The sequence below is a fragment of the Nerophis lumbriciformis genome, linkage group LG15 (genome assembly GCF_033978685.3).
Source record: "Nerophis lumbriciformis linkage group LG15, RoL_Nlum_v2.1, whole genome shotgun sequence".
Classification (NCBI taxonomy): Eukaryota; Metazoa; Chordata; class Actinopteri; order Syngnathiformes; family Syngnathidae; genus Nerophis; species Nerophis lumbriciformis.
Genome location: NC_084562.2, coordinates 4,837,904 through 4,855,090, shown reverse-complemented (window position 1 = coordinate 4,855,090; position 17,187 = coordinate 4,837,904). Strand labels below are relative to the sequence as shown.

The window sequence follows — 17,187 nt, the reverse complement described above, 5'->3', positions numbered from 1 at the left end:
GGGTACACTGGGTTAACACACGGCAAACTGATAAAGCTTAACTTATTGTGACTAACAATCTACAAGGTTAATATAGTTCGCTTCTCTTTCTTCCCCTCCATGTATCTTGCTTTCTTTTGTAAATCAAGTTATCATTACATACAGTATATGTATTGTTGGATTTGAAACAACTGTATTGTTGATAATAGAGGTAATTGTAATTTTTGTGTTATTAATATTTACTTCACAAACTGCTTCGATGCCATTACTTTTTGTATCATATTTTTACATATCATATTCGCTGAGTCTCTCTGTCTTATCCCTCTTTGCCCCCCGCAAGTCATCCTTTTTTCCATCTTTCTTTCCCCTTCTGCTCCCTTCCGGCTGTGCCAAACATTAATACAAATCCGTTTAATGAAGTCAAATACAAATAAAGCAACAAGGGAAGTATCCCACACAAAACAGAAAGGCATCTATGTCAACAATATTTGCCTGAGTGGCTGGACAGGACAAAAAAAGATGTAGTAAATATGATGGTGGCATAAAGGTTAATGCAGCAACCTGCTTTTTAAATTATTGTATAGAATATTCTAGAATGTGTTTGCCTGGATAATTTATTCCAATAACCCCACACAGTTATCTGCTCCTGCATTATTGGAATGTGGAAAAATATCTCTTTGAGGTATGCAGAACATAAATATTCACACGATGAAACTGAGTTAAACATGAAAATAATGCAATTAATCGTGATTAAAATCAATGTCAGCCCTCCCATTTGTGTAAACTTGTATAATGTATCAGTGGCAAACTAAAAATTCAGCAAAACCTGAGAATATCACAAAAAACAAACAACAACTATATGGTTACCTCTGACATGGATTCTCCGAAGCTTCACACATGAGTAATCAAACTATTCTTAAAACTACCAACAATTATTTCATTAAGATGATATTATTTTGCTTCTAAAAATTCATAGTTGATGGGATACATGGGTGGGGTTTATGATGTATATAGAAGATAAACATTACTTAAATACTACACACAAAAAAGGTTTGAATACATTGTTACCATGTCAAGGTTGCAGGAAAACGTGTGTTTGTTGTTAAGGGGCCATTGTGCTCATGACATCATAAAGGCTCCATTAATGCTTACAAGAATAAACCATTTTGAAATATGCCACTACAGTAGTCTATTCTGCTCTTTAACATACAAACCTGAATTGCATTGGAATGAAAGTAATTAAGAATATTTCATGTATACATTTTAGGTACATTTCATGCTGTATTCTACTTCACACAGTCCAAATACAATATGAATAATATTCCAATCAATTACCCCACCCAGCAATCAAGGCAAAAAATGTGTAATAGAATAATGTTGATGGTATTATTTGGAGGAGGGGGTGTTTATATGGTTTATTGCTGCAGGTTGCTATCATTTTGTCATCTTCACAAAGTCTATGGCGGGGGTGTTCCATCCATCCATCTTTTGAACACATTGAACTGCTTTAACTTTTTTTTTACAAAATGATAAAAATGTAAATGGTTCACTGAATTGTTTGTTTTTTTCAGTAAAATAGTTGGAAAGAGTCTTGAGAGTCTGTGTAGATTGTCATTTGATGCTCTGGTTCCCTCTTCTGGTAACAACTAAGCAATGCATGTAGCGTCATACCATACTAAGTAACATATTTTAAAAAGTGTAAAATCAGTGTTTCAAGACAAAAAAAAAAAAAAAAGTCAATCTCAGTATTTTTTTCCTGATATAAAATTACTACATTCAAGGTAATTATTGGTCACATAAAATCCCCCATTAACTCGAGAATTTCAGTGTTTTTTCTTCAATTAAGGATAAAAACAAAATGTGACACAACTGTCCCCCACAGTTTCACTGCAGTGTGTTGGTTACTTTAAGGGTTCTGGTCATTCTGGTCGCACTTCAACATGACCTTTATCCCCAGGCTCTGACGTGTGGTCTCAAAAGCCTGGACCGCCTGCTCCAGGGGGAAGCGGTGAGTGACCAGAGGCTTCACGTTCACCTTTCCTGACGCCAACATGGCAATTGCCATAGGCCAGCTACAACACAGTAAGCAAGGCATTTGATGGATTATTGGACACACACTCTTTGCTTATCAGTATTGTGGGATTATTGGAGGCGGTAAAAAAAATTGAGAATTTACACAAGCAACTTCACGACATAATCTGTTTAGGCAGAGAAAGGTTAACCTACGTGTTGCAGTAGCGGAAGACGCCTCTGATATCAACTTCTCTGGTGGCCGCGTTGACAAGAGGAACATTAGTCATTTCGGATCCAAGACCTACCAGCACCACCACGCCTCCTGAGCGTGTCGCCTGTTACCGCACAGAAAAGCAGTTTACTTGGCAGCCTGCAGCTTGTTTATTAGCCTATGGCACATTCTTAAAATAAAACACAAATCCAAAAAAGAGCTGAAGGGCATTACAAAAAAAGGTGAAATGTTGATAATGATAATGATAAACTTTATGCACCGCACTTACAACACAAAGCTGACATACCCCAGGCAGTATTTATTTACAATATATACTGTATAACTTCTTACCCCGGATTTCCACTGGATGCGCAAATCAATGTGTTTCCACCCCCTGCGGAGCGATGCCATTCCGCATCTCTGTGCTAAATATACGCAGAGCTGCTATTTTTGCCGGTAGTCCGCAACATGGCAGATCAAGTTAGCTAAAATCTGCTTGTGCTGGACAGGAAGTCATGCACAAACACAAAATGATTTTATTTTAAAATACTCCGTTTTCAAGGGGGATCATATTCTACACTTGTCAAAGGTTCACAGACGTAAATTCACCTCGTTCACACATTGATTCCAGAGGTCTAAAATTTAAGAGTCATATTACAGGCATATACCTGGCAGCCATATAGGGGCCTATGTCAAATACCAGCTGATATGGAACCCAGGGAAGCAGGGGAGTGGTTAGCAAGAGTGGAATGAGATGTGTGTGTGTGTGTGTGTGTGTGTGTGTGTGTGTGTGTGTGTGTGTACAACGCTCGCCAGGGACGATGTTACTGTTGTGTTGTTGCGTATACTAAAAAAATTAAGTTGTCGTTGTGCAAGGCAAAATTGTCATCTTTTCCACGTCTTTTCCATGAGTCTAGCCAATTGAGTGCCGTCATAGACGCCCACCTGGGTGTATAGATGGACGGCAAAGCTTGAGACGTTCTGCGGGGTTGCTGTTCAGCAGCAACAGAACAGCCGTGCGGATTGCCAGACGGCGTAAAGGCAGCATAACAGCGCTGCCACGGAACGGCGCTTTTCCGCTGCCGTTACACATCCAGTGAAGATCCTGGGTCAGCCTACCTACTTTGAATTGTTTTAGAATATTACAAATTGTCGAAATGGTGGCTCTCGGCAGGACAAGTTTTGACACCCCTGGCTTACCTAATCATGGTGATGGATGGTTTATCACTATAAAATAATTTGAATGTAGTCCTGCATCGAAGGTGTTGAAGTTAGTGTGATAATAAGAGTGTACACTATAGTATCAAATAGATGAAGTGTGAAATTGGTAACAGAGTAAATAATAATAATTGAGTGTGGAACTCGTTTGAGTCGACGCCCCTTGGATTAACTGTCAACATAAGGTGTTGTAGATATAACCAAATACAGACATTGATAGCGGATTTACTGGTGACATTTTGACAGAGCTATAAAGAGAATGGGTGATAAGAAATGATTTTGTACACTCAGAAATCTGTCTTTTGGTCGATAAAAATCTCAGAAATGTTGTTAGGGACTTCGTAGCGGAAACGGGGATAAAAACGACGGTTAACAAATGACTTCTGGTCCTGTGCTGAAGCTTTAAAAATAAACTTCACTTCTATTTTGACATAACCACTAATCTACTTTTGAAAAAACACACAAGCAATAATGACGACGTTGACAATACTATAACGCACATCAATGGATCCACAAATTTTATGTCGACCACTTTTATGTCGACCATATGTGTCATAAATGTCTGCTTAAGTAATAGGAACAGAGTGGACCGAAACTTGAAGAGTTGGTCAATCTAGACATGTTGTTGACATAAACTCCGGTAGTAATCTACACAAGAAGCAGTACTTGGTGTACTTACATAGATGGCAGTTTGAATACTGCTCTCAACACCACTACATTCAATGGTGATGTGCGGCTGAGCTCCCAGCATGTTCTCGACGCTCTTGGCCAACTGCTGAGGTCCATCCCCTCTCTTCACCCCCAACTGGAAGTCGGCACCCAACTCCTTGGCCATGGCCAGACGCTCGGGCAACAGATCTGAGTGTGATAATGTGGCGGTTGGAGAGAAAAAAATAGCTTGGTCTGTGTGTCGTTTTTTTTTTGTTACAAGGATGATGGTGTTCACCTGTAATGACAACCTGTGCAGCTCCCATTGCTTTGGCCACAAGCAGACAGACTAAGCCAATTGGTCCTGTAGAATAAGAAAAAACGTAATTAGCACACGAGCACAAGCTTTCTCTCTTTAGTAGGGATGTGCTAATCGATCAGCCACTGATCAGCATCGGTTGAAACAGTATGTGATCGCCATTGCCGATAAATGTCTTTTACTGCTGATCACAAGGACTGTATTTATATGTATTTTTAGTCCCCCAGCTGCAAGCGGCTAGCAGTAGCTAATTGTGTGTCCCCATACACAATGTGGAGCCACTCCCATATGATAATAATAATTGCCTTCTTAATGGCATAGAAAACTGTATCAGAATATCATTATAATGTAACATTATCACTGGAGCACGAGATTAAACATGTTGAGGGTTTCCTTCGTGTGACTGATCGCCATGGCAAGGTAAAATCCGCCACACCTTTAAAAATTAGGGTATTTCACATGGAAACAAATTCCAGTAATACATTGTTTGAATGGATATATAGCCCATTATTTACACACTATTGACTAGCGACGCATCAAAAAATTTGGCCACCGAAAAACGTTCTACTTTTAGCAAGACGCACGCGATTCTCTGGAGCAGGGTTGTCAAACTCATATTAGCTCAGGGGCCGCATGGCCAAAAATGTATTCCTATGTAGGCGGGTAAAATCATGGCATAATAACTTAAAATATAATTAAGCAGTTACGTGCGGTGAGGTTCATGGCTGGTGAGGCACTGACTTCATCACAGTCAGATTTACAAACATATGAACCCTAAAGAGTATCTTATTCACCATTTGATTGGCAGCAGTTAACGGGTTATGTTTAAAAGCTCATAACAGCATTCTTCCCTGCTTGGCACTCAGCATCAAGGGTTGGAATTGGGGGTTAAATCACCAAAAATTATTCCCGGGCGCGGCGCCGCTGCTGCCCACTGCTCACCTCACCTCCCAGGGGGTGATCAAGGGGATGGGTCAAATGCAGAGGACAAATTTCATTACACCTAGTGTGTGTGTGACAATCATTGGTACTTTAACTTAACTTTAACTTTACACATACAAACTGTAGCACACAAAAAAGCACATTTAATTAAAAAAACATTATTATGGTCTTACCTTTATTTATAAATGAAGTCCATGTGCCGCTGTTGTGCTGGATTAATGCACCCCCTGACGGGAGTGTTATATCAACTAAAGCCCTCACTTAAACTGTCCACGTGCAAGATTGAATCTATTTAAAAAAGTGTAACCGAGGGTTTATAAATGTCGCCTATACTGTATGAAACTACAAAATAACAAACACGGAGGCTCCAGTTTACACGAGGACCACTTTATTTACATTCTTTCAAAAACCTTCGCTCCACTCCAACGTGTCATCACTTCCGCTCTTAGCGCCTTCAAAATAAGAGCTCAAGGCATATACTGTATAACAGCGCATAACAGGAACTTAACATCACAAAGAGGAAAGCCCATAAAAATAGGTTAAAAAAGTTATTTAATAAGAAGCCAAAAAGTGCAAAAACAATAATGTTCGTGTTGGAGGAGTTGTGAATTAGGTACACCTGCAGTCTGCAGGTGTACCTAATGTTGTGGCCCTGCAGTCATTCACAACTCCTCCAACACGAACATTATTGTTTTTGCACTTTTTGGCTTCTTATGAAATAACTTTTTTAAATAGATTCAATCTTGCACGTGGAAAGTTTAAGTGTGGGCTTTAGTTGATATAACACTCCCGTCAGGGGATGCATTCAACGGCGGGGGTGCAGGAGGCGGGATTACTGCGCGCCTCAGCCAGTGCGTCTTTTGCAGCCGTTTTATGATCGCTCAGCACAAGAAATACGCTACACACATACAGTTGTTGACAAAATACACTGTACATTATATACCTCAGCTAACTAAACGATGGAAATGTATAATATAGTTCATATAGCAATACGGTCTCACTGCACAGCAGGCCAGCAGTTAGCCGAGTCCGCAATCCATGGTGAGGCACAACGCAGTGACGTGCCTCAACTGGCTGCTGTTCACCGCACCGTCTCTTCTCAGTATTTGAACGGCAAATGTGAAAATTCAGCGATTTTGAATAAAAATAATCTAAAACTGGTGAAGTTAAATGGAAAATAACTTTATAGTATAATCACTGGATACATTTAACAATTTGTTTTTTTTTCTTTTTAATTTTTTTTTCTTTCCATGATGGCACGTGAGGCCCCGCCTCACCTGCCTCCAGTGACTGCACGTCACTGTAACTAAGACAATTTCAGATTGTTTTCTTTGTTTTACTTTGGCCCAAAATAGAACAAGCACATTCTGAAAATGGACATATCACAACTAATCCTCTTGACAAAACACTTCAAGTTAGTTGAAAATTCTGAGGACAAATTGCTGCGGTTTCAAAAACACCATGAAAAACACAATGAATTTAGATTTAATCTCAGTGTATCTACAAAGCATTTAAACTTTGAGTCACAGCGCATCTAGGATTGAACCAAAAACAAAATAAAGCATAAATAAAAACTATTTTATGTATCAACTACCTCATTTGTCATTTCCATACATCAACAAACCATACAAACTGAGTATTTATAGAACAATAAAAGCTGTGCAATGGTTGAACAATTAAAAAAAACAAAAAAAAAAACTTAAAAGACTGACAGTATTGCAGTAAATCACACACTGTTCACTTTCTTTAAATGTTTGACATCCCTGGTCTGGAGCCTCAGTAATAAAACCAAGGCGGTGCCCGCACGGCTGCTTCACCCAAAACTATGGCTCTCGCGGCTGGCAGCTTGGGGATAAGGCGGTGGCTTCTCCAACCACGGCACGCATACAGCCCTGCTTTGCACTCATGCCTGACTCGCCCTGCTCTTAGAGCCAATCATTGTCCTGAAGTTATGGATCTGACTTGCTGACCTCCCTTAACCGGATTGTACTAACATGCCAGAGGCTGTTTACCAACGAAACCTGCTGGGGATTGGAGATTGTACTCATGTTTCGACACTAGCTAAATATTACCTTTCTTTTACTTGAAAGAACAGCGGCCGCCCTGGTATACAGCCTGTGTTACAATGTACAATAATATTAGTTATAAAAATAGAGAAAACAATATTATATAAAAAAAAACAATGTTAATACACATTACTAATAACACAGATTTGTTTTTAAAATGCATGTACATTAATTTAGCCTTCTTTGTAGAAAATGTTTGCTTCCTCAACGGTTATGCAAATTAAATGATGACATCATACTGACCATGCTCCGAGCCCTGCCACCAGCGCTACAGGTAATTGGCAAGCTGAGGGAAACCCTGATGTTACACACCGAGGGCAAACCAGGAGCAGACATGTTTATAACTAAGCCAACCGCTAAATTAGCTTTAAAAAAACACAAGGAAATAAGTAAATAGGAAAACTTAAGGAAGTGTAGATGGGACCACATAGTAGCAGAAAGCAAGCAGCTATTAACAGGAAATTAACAAGTAAATTAACGAGTCTAGAGAGGATGATATGACAACTGTTGGTGTGTCAGCATTGTCACAGTCAGTACACAACACGTAAAGTGGAGAGCGGATCGATCCATAAATTGTATCATCCATCCATCCATTTTCTACCGCTTGTCCCTTTCGGGGTCGTGGGGGGTGCTGGAGCTTATCTCAGCTGCATTCGGGCGGAAGGCGATGTACACCCTGGACAAGTCGCCACCTCATCACAGGGCCAACACAGATAGACAGACAACATTCACACTCACATTCACACACTACGGCCAATTTTTTGTGTGTTGCCAATCAACCTATCCCCAGGTGCATGTTTTTGGAAGTATCAGTATATGATTAATACAGGAGTGATTAAATCAATATTGTTATTTTCTCAAAATTATTTTTTTTTGTTTTTGTTAATGTTTACAATCTCAGGGAATAATTCTCTGGAAATAAAAGACTTTGACGGCAAAAACCAAAGGATTTTAATAAGTAATTGATAGTATTTTTGGCTTTTGTTTAGTTACTATGTACTATTGACTTTGTTTTGATCTAACAATTGTATGTAATACAAGGAAATAAAAAACTAGTCTAAATATTGTGTTGATATTGTTAAACTTGTAATATCATACCACATCAATATTTTTAAAATATACAGTTAATACATGTTATCATATCGGCCAATCTCAAACATGGATGATTGTTATCAGAATCGGCAGCATAAAACACGGCACATTCAATATTTAGAGCGGCTTAGCTCATGTGAGAGCACTGATGCGTGCCAAAGCAGGGCCCACTCATCCTCTTTTAGTACAATAAGGCAGAGGTGTTCTGGGACCCAGCATGATTCCATGCACATAAACACATGCATGTAGCAGAGTACTAGAACTAACACTCTAAGTAGAAATAAGACCTAAAATGATAAAAAAATCAAGCCCAATGCACATTCACTCACACGCGATTACATCCGTGTGCTTATGAAAATGAAATTTAAATAATATAATCACTCCTCTTAAAAGTAAATAATGACAGCTTCCTTGAAAATAATATACATTTACAAGTGTTCCGAATGAAACAGGAACTATTACACAAAGTCGGATAAATTGCAGTAAAACAACAGAACAGAAATAATGGGACATGCAAATGGGAGGGGGCACGCATGCACAAGACTAGCAATGGCCAGGAGATGGAGGGGGAATTGGGGCAAAAGTTACTCACGGCACACATAGCCTAGTGCAGGTGTTTCAAAGTACAGTCTAAATGTGCGCCTACCTCGTACCCTACATAGTGGCAATCTTGAATCCCATGAGACAGTACACATAAACATGTACCTGGTAGGTAAACACACACACAGGGCAACTACTACTACTAGTGGAGGATAATAAATAACTAAGTTAACTCTAATCATGTACTTTAAACAGCTACAGTAGTAATAGCTTGTGCAGCTGCAGTGTTGACATAGTTGACTTTTATTTACGTTTATTTACAAGTTAGACTGCATAAAAAAAGAAAAACATACTGGATGTGTACTGGCAAGCTCGGCCCCCTCAAATCAACGTTTTTATAGTTGAGAAAGTACATTTTAACATACTCACAAAATTAAAAGTTGACAAAATTATTGGCAGTAGCGGAGAAATCCGCTGAAAAAGGGACACGGTAAATTAATATCTTCTCTCATCTCTGTCCCATGGCTGTGTCAGGCTTCATGAGTCCCGGAAACACAGACCCCTTCCCTCAGCCCCGACGACTAAAAATGATACGAAAATGTTGTCAGAAATGAAATCCAACCAGATTTAATTTTGTCTTGTAGATGGGTGGGACAAGTTTGAAATGTATCCTATTATAGTTCTTTAATAGTGTACCGTACATACAAACCCCATTTCCATATGATTTGGGAAATTGTGTTAGATGTAAATATAAACGGAATACAATGATTTGCTAATCATTTTCAACCCATATTCAGTTGAATATGCTACAAAGACAACATATTTGATGTTCACAATCTGATAAACATTTTTTTTTTTGCAATTTATCATTAACTTTAGAATTTGATGCCAGCAACATGTGACAAAGAAGTTGGGAAAGGTGGGAATAAATACTGATAAAGTTGAGGAATGCTCATCAAACACTTATTTGGAACATCCCACATGTGTGCAGGCTAATTGGGAACAGGTGGGTGCCATGATTGGGTATAAAAATACCTTCCCAAAAAATGCTCAGTCTTTCACAAGAAAGGATGGGGCGAGGTACACCCCTTTGTCCACAACTGCGTGAGCAAATAGTCAAACAGTTTAAGAACAACATTTCTCAAAGTGCAATTGCAAGAAATGTAGGGATTTCAACATCTATGGTCCATTATATCATCAAAAGGTTCAGAGAATCTGGAGAAATCACTCCACGTAAGCAGCATGGTCGGAAACCAACATTGAATGACCGTGACCTTCGATCCCTCAGACGGCACTGTATCAAAAACCGCCATCAATCTCTAAAGGATATCACCACATGGGCTCAGGAACACTTCAGAAAACCACTGTCACTAAATACAGTTCGTCGCTACATCTGTAAATGCAAGTTAAAGCTCTACTATGCAAATCGAAAGCCATTTATCAACAACATCCAGAAACGCCGCCGGCTTCTCTGGGCCCGAGATCATCTAAGATGGACTGATGCAAAGTGGAAAAGTGTTCTGTGGTCTGACGAGTCCACATTTCAAATTGTTTTTGGAAATATTCGACATCGAGGGGAAGCAAACCATCCAGACTGTTATCGACGCAAAGTTCAAAAGCCAGCATATGTGATGGTATGGGGGTGCATTAGTGCCCAAAACATGGGTAACTTACACAGCTGTGAAGGCGCCATTAATGCTGAAAGGTACATACAGGTTTTGGAACAACATATGCTGCCATCGAGCGCCGTCTTTTTCATGGACGCCCATAATTATTTCAGCAAGACAATGCCAAACCACATTCAGCACGTGATACAACAGCATGGCTTCGTAAAAAAAGAGTGCGGGTACTTTCCTGGCTCGCCTGCAGTCCAGACCTGTCTCCCATCGAAAATGTGTGTCGCATTATGAAGCGTAAAATACGACAGCGGAGACCCCGGACTGTTGAATGACTAAAGCTCTACATAAAAGAAGAATGGGAAAGAATTCCACTTTCAAAGCTTCAACAATTAGTTTCCTCAGTTCCCAATCATTTATTGAAAATGTGATGTAACATAGTGGTGAACATGCCCTTTCCCAACTACTTTGGCACGTGTTGCAGCCATGAAATTCTAAGTTAATTATTATTTGCAAAAAAAAAAAAAAAAAAAGTTTATGAGTTTGAACATCAAATATCTTGTCTTTGTAGTGCATTCAATTGAATATGGGTTGAAAAGGATTTGCAAATCATTGTATTCCGTTTATATTTACATCTAACACAATTTTCCAACTCATATGGAAACGGGGTTTGTATATGAAAAAGGGTGTGGGTTAGCCAATCAGATGCTTTTCCTTGTGAGACGAGGAAGTTGAATTTCCAATTTTGAATCCCCAATTTCTAAATTCTAGATCATAAATCATACATCTCACCTGCACAGAAGAAGTGTAAGTATGTATTCCAACAAGTTGGGACACTAACAGCCATATAGGACCTGGAACTAGTGAGAACAACACAAAAAGCGGTTGTGCAGTTCCCCTTTAAAATGAATGTTGTTGAATACATTATTTTACTTTTATTTTTTAGTTTCCCCCCTGAAGGATTTCCACCTTATTGTGGTCAAGGGGCTGCCTACCTCAGTGACTTCAAGAGCTATACCACCTGTACACCCAAACTGTACAGGTGTGAAGGTAGGGGCCTGACAAAGTGCAATCCACTTTTTCAGGTTGGAGTTGGACACATAGCTAACAACCAAATCCAATGAAGAAGGCAATGTTACTACACTGTATTAGCACAGACAAAAGTGGTAAAAGCACTAGTAGTAGTGCACTTCATTCACGAACCATGTTACAAAAAAGATACGTGAGAATAATACATAATGTTGAATATAGAGAACATTCAAACCCTTTTTTTATTGAATCAAAAATATTAAAGTTCCACGATAAGGTAAATTTGCAAACAGCTACAATTATGGACAAAGCAAATTAAAACCTGCTACCCAAGAATGTACAACAATTATTCTCTACAAAAGAGGAGAAATATAATCTTAGAGAAAAAACTAACTTAAAACATTAGTATGTACATACAACACTTAAGACCTTTAGCATATCAGTATGTGGAATTAAATTATGGAATGGATTAAGCAAAGAAGTTAAGCAATGTACTATTATGATCCAGTTTAAGAGGCTGTTCAAATTTAAAGTGCTTCCAAAGTACAACGAAGAAGAATTGTGAAAAATACCTTCAACCTTATTGAAAACTAATTATTCTTCATCTCAGTAGGTTAATCATGATCGACTTAATTATCTATTGAGTGAACTGCTGTACTAATCATTCACTGATATAATTGTGTTAGAAAAAGAAGACCGTGAATGAGCATATGTATTTGTAAATGCTCTGCAGTGGGAAATGGGTAGGATTAATTAAGCTTTGCTTCTTCCTACTCCTTTTCGGGCATGTAAAGAGAAATTATATGAAATTATGTATGATGTATTATATTGTAAGTGTTGTCATGTTCGAAATAAACAAAACTCAATCAAAAAAATTCAAAAAGTAGCCCTGTGTGTGTGTGTGTTAAGTTGCTGCGTGATGGTTATAGCGCCATTTATTGTATGATGAGTCAGACTGTTTCTGTTAACAAGTTATTTGCGAGTTTTGGCTAATGCCTGCCCAAAGAAACAGCTACTTCCTTTAAGCAGGTATTTTTTAATAACCCTCACTAAATGTCAAACTGGATTCCTTACAAGGGCTGGCATGATCCAGTCAAACTATTTAATATGATTACCCTACCTACGGGATGGACTATTGCCAGAAAAACTAGTGAGTGACTTGTTATGATGATTGTTGTACCTGCGCCACAGACGAGTACGGTGCTGCCGAGGGTCACACCGGCCCTGCGACATGCGTGGATGCCCACAGACAGCGGTTCGATCAAAGCACCCTCCTCAAATGTCACATTATCAGGCAACCTGAAGAGGAGGGAAAAAAAGGAGAATGTGTGGCAAAGTTTAAGTAATAGCGTTGCATTTAGACCACAGGAGCATTGTTAGGCCATTTTAGCGGTTACTTGTAGCAGAAGTTGGCTTTGTGTGTGTAGTATCTGCACAGGTTGCCATCATCGGGCGGGGTGGCACAGAAAAAGATGGTGGGAGACAAATTGTAGCGTCCGTTTTTGAAAAACTCATCTATCTCTCGGGGCACACCTGGCTCGATGGCAACTCGGTCGCCTGAAAAATAATGAGGATAACAAATAGAGATGTGTGGCTTTACACAGATTTTGCAGGAGTATTTCAGCTCACTCACCCACTTGAAGGTGTTTGACCGCCGAGCCGACTTTTATCACCCGACCCGCTGCTTCGTGTCCCAACACCATCGGCTTTGTGAGCACATAGTCTCCGATGCTGCCGTGCTGCCAGTAGTGGACGTCTGAGCCGCAGATGCCAACAGAGTGCATCTGAAGCAAAACCTCTGAAGTCAAACCACAAAACCGCCATTGTTAGGATCGTTACAGTATACAGTATTGTGCAAATACAACCTCTAAATGTGAAGTAATTTAGCCTAACCTTTTACAGAAAAAATATGAATTAAATGTTGTACAAAGCGTGACGCCATTTGTGGAAATGTCCACAATCCAGTTAGGATCACTGGATTAACTTTGTTTTGCTTTTCCTTTGTTTTTGTGTGGCTATTTCTTCAAAGAGAAATACAGTCATCCCTAATTTCCATCCATCCATTTTCTACCGCTTGTCCCGTTCGGGGTCGCTGGAGCCTATCTCAGCTGCATTCGGGCAGAAGGCGGGGTACACCCTGGACAAATCGCCACCTCATTGCAGGGCCAACACATATAGACAGACAACATTCAAACTCACATTCACACACAAGGGCCAATTTAGTGTTGCCAATCAACCTATCATTTATCGCTGTTAATTGGATCCAGGCATGACCACGATACATTAATTTCATCAAAGTTAAATAATTTCACAGCTAAAGAATAAAAAAATGTTTAGGGTCTTTTAAATAAGGTTTTCACCATTATGAAAGCCCTCTACAAATTAAATTGCATCCTTTATTCACCTTCACAGTCTTTTAATTCAATACAGTAATGCTGCCTGAGGCTGAGCCAATCAGTGGTGATGATATTGAACCGCACGCTCTGATTGGTTTGGTCTCCCCTCATGGCCATAGTACTGTTGTATTTATATATTATTAAATTATTTGGCCTTTTGTATGTTTGAAATTACCTAATTTAAACTTTAAACACTGTGCTGTAATGAAGCTGCACAATTTGAAGCATGTGGCAAGAAACACCCATATACAGAATCAAGAAGCAACAGTTTGACCCTGGAACTGATTATTTAAGTTCCTAGTAATTTTGAGTAATAGATGGAAATGTGCAAGGAGCTGCTTCTCCCTACTAGTGCACTCCTTTTTGGACATGTTGACTTGTATAAATGTAACGTTAATTACTGACATTATTAAGTATGTCTAAAACAGTGGTTCTTAACCTGGGTTCGATCGAGCCCTAGGGGTTCGGTGAGTCGGCCTCAGGGGCTCGGCGGAGGTCAAGACACACCCGACTCATCGTGTAAATAAAAACTTCTCCCTATTGGCGTATTACGAATACAGCAACAGCAGAAGTCAGACTGATTTTCAGGTGTGTAATTTGTTGTGAGTTTAGACACTGTGTTAGTTTTGTTCTTTGAACAAGGTGATGTTCATTTTGTGCACCTGTAAAAAAACATGGTAACACTTTATTATGGGGTTAGGGTTATAGGCATGGCCTTATTATATATAACCCTCTAACCCTAACCAAATAACTCTAAATTAAGTCTTTGTTACTTAGAATATGTTCCCCATACTAAAGTGTTACCAAAAACATATAACTTTGTCTTGAATTTGAAAAAATACATTTTATTTTTCACTAAAGAAAGGTTCGGTGAATGCGCATATGAAACTAATGGGGTTCGGTACCTCCAACAAGGTTAAGAACCACTGGTCTAAAACAACTAAAACGTTGACCGTGAATATGTATTTCCAAATAAACATGTTCAAGGTCAGAATTTTGGTGACGTGTGAGTGGTAAACTACCGTCAGAAAGATGGTTAATGAAAAAAAAGTGTCATTCGTACCATTTGGCCCTGGCTTGGGGACAGGTCGCGTTTCCTGGGGACAAAAGCAAATATATATCGATCCCCTGAGTTCACATACATACCTAAATTACAATATTCTTTATTTTTAATGTGGGAGCGTACCAGTCTGAGGTCTCCCTTAGAATGTAGCACCACGGAGAGATTGTTCAACTCCATGACAGTCGTCAAAAGCGTGGAACGAAGCGAAGTTGAAGAGAGTGGATGTGCTGCTGGGTTACTAATGTCATGCTGCTGAGTGTCAAGTACATCCCAGGCCTGTTTGGTGGGTTGGTACCATAACAAATACGTCATTGGCTAAACGTGCTCGGCATAGTCCACTCATTAGGGGTGGACGACTTTATGTGTTAAAGAAAAGGCGCTTTCAAAATCACAGACTTGATCAACGTCACTATACACACATATGTTATACAACAATAGAACATGTTCTTATATATCATGAAATCAATACCAGTTTTATCTCGATGCTGTTCGATATACTTGCTAATACTCCCCCAAAAAATGAGGTCGGGTTATCGCGTCCAGTCGGACCACACCAAAGATTTTCAATGAGGGAGATAAACTATATATTTAAAAAAAATAATAATAATAAAAAATACATATATATATTCATATATCCATCCATTTTCTACCGCTTGTCCCTATATATATATATATATATATATATAGTATTTTTATTTTTTCTACATTACATAAATAGCAGTTCAAATGTTGTCCACGCTTAGGTATTCTGATTGGCTGAAATTAGTACACGTGACGCACCTAGCACTTCCGCATGATCCATGCAATCTCTCTTGAATAAACATCCCTGACTAAACCGACAGATATTCTCATTCATTTCCGGTCACTGGAGTCTCATGTTGAGATAGATCGCAACTGGACTTCAGTTCAGTTTGTCCTAAAATACGTTTTCCTCTCATCTGTGACTAGTTTTTGCTATTATCTTTATGTGTATATATGGTCAACATACTATACATCCATTTCCTACCGCTTGTCCCTCTTGGGGTTTTATAGACATATTTTTTTATTGTTATTATTTTTATTTTTTTTAAAGATATACAATACACAAAAAGTATCATTTCATATAGTGAAAACAAATGTGTTTTAACCCTAGGGGACTAAGGTTGAATTTGTTGTCCTTTCAGTACATTTTTGGCCATATTTTATGTTTAACATTTATATTAGAAAGGGTTTTTTACTGAGGCTATTGAACAATACCACAAAGCCAAACAGGAAAGGCATTCATTTTAGAAAAGGCTTACATTTTTTTAGATTTAAATAGTTATCTTAAATCTCTCAATCAACTTCAGCCCCACATAAAAATACCAAACATGTTTTTTTTATTTTTTATTATACTGTTTATTTTGACACTTTTAAGGCCTTATGCTCAAATTCCACCAATGCATCTATTCCATCCATTCATTTAGTTTACATTTGCAAAACACAAGTTATTTTACTAATTTAAACCTGTGACATTATCTCATCTAAATCAAATTAAAACGCATTACATGTATGATATTTTTCTTTAGGACTAAAGTTTTTAAAATATTTGAGCAAAAAGTAAAAAAAAAAACAAACAAAAAAACATTTTTTTAAACGTTTTATGCCCTTCAAAAACGTGTGGACTTGTATATCCTGTTTGGCTTTGAAGGTAATTAAAATGGAATGTTCCACAGGATTAAATATTGGTTTTGTCTGCAAGCGCATCCCACACGTACAGTAAGTGAGTAAAATAAATATGCCCAAGTTACAGTGACAGAAAAAATACTATTTGTTAACCACCACCATGAATCAATAAATGAAAAACACAAAACAAGAAAAGTAGAGTTAACCTTGTCACATTTATAAATATCAAATATGTACCCACTTTTTATAACAAAATGCAGTCTGCTGACACCTTCATAAACAAAAACAATTTCATTAGTGAATCAATTACTTTCAAAAATACTTTACTTAACTACTACTAATTACTTAACTAGTAATAATAAATGCTTAAATCAAAGTAGCTCAAGTAATAATATTGATTTACTAGTACAT

At 38.4% G+C, this 17,187-nt stretch overlaps 1 protein-coding gene across 1 annotated transcript; it reads right to left on the bottom strand.

Moving 5' to 3' along the window:
* Window positions 1-1,365: 1,365 nt before the first annotated feature.
* LOC133615998 (sorbitol dehydrogenase-like) lies at window positions 1,366-15,737 on the bottom strand. Its single transcript, XM_061974977.2, has 9 exons — window positions 15,256-15,737; window positions 15,133-15,166; window positions 13,307-13,471; window positions 13,071-13,230; window positions 12,854-12,972; window positions 4,368-4,433; window positions 4,101-4,279; window positions 2,206-2,327; window positions 1,366-2,051 (listed from the first exon to the last, which is right to left on the bottom strand). Exons 1-9 carry the CDS (start codon window positions 15,442-15,444, stop codon window positions 1,886-1,888), a joined length of 1,200 nt encoding a protein of 399 aa, XP_061830961.1. The 5' UTR covers window positions 15,445-15,737; the 3' UTR covers window positions 1,366-1,885.
* Between the last annotated feature and the right edge of the window lie 1,450 nt (window positions 15,738-17,187).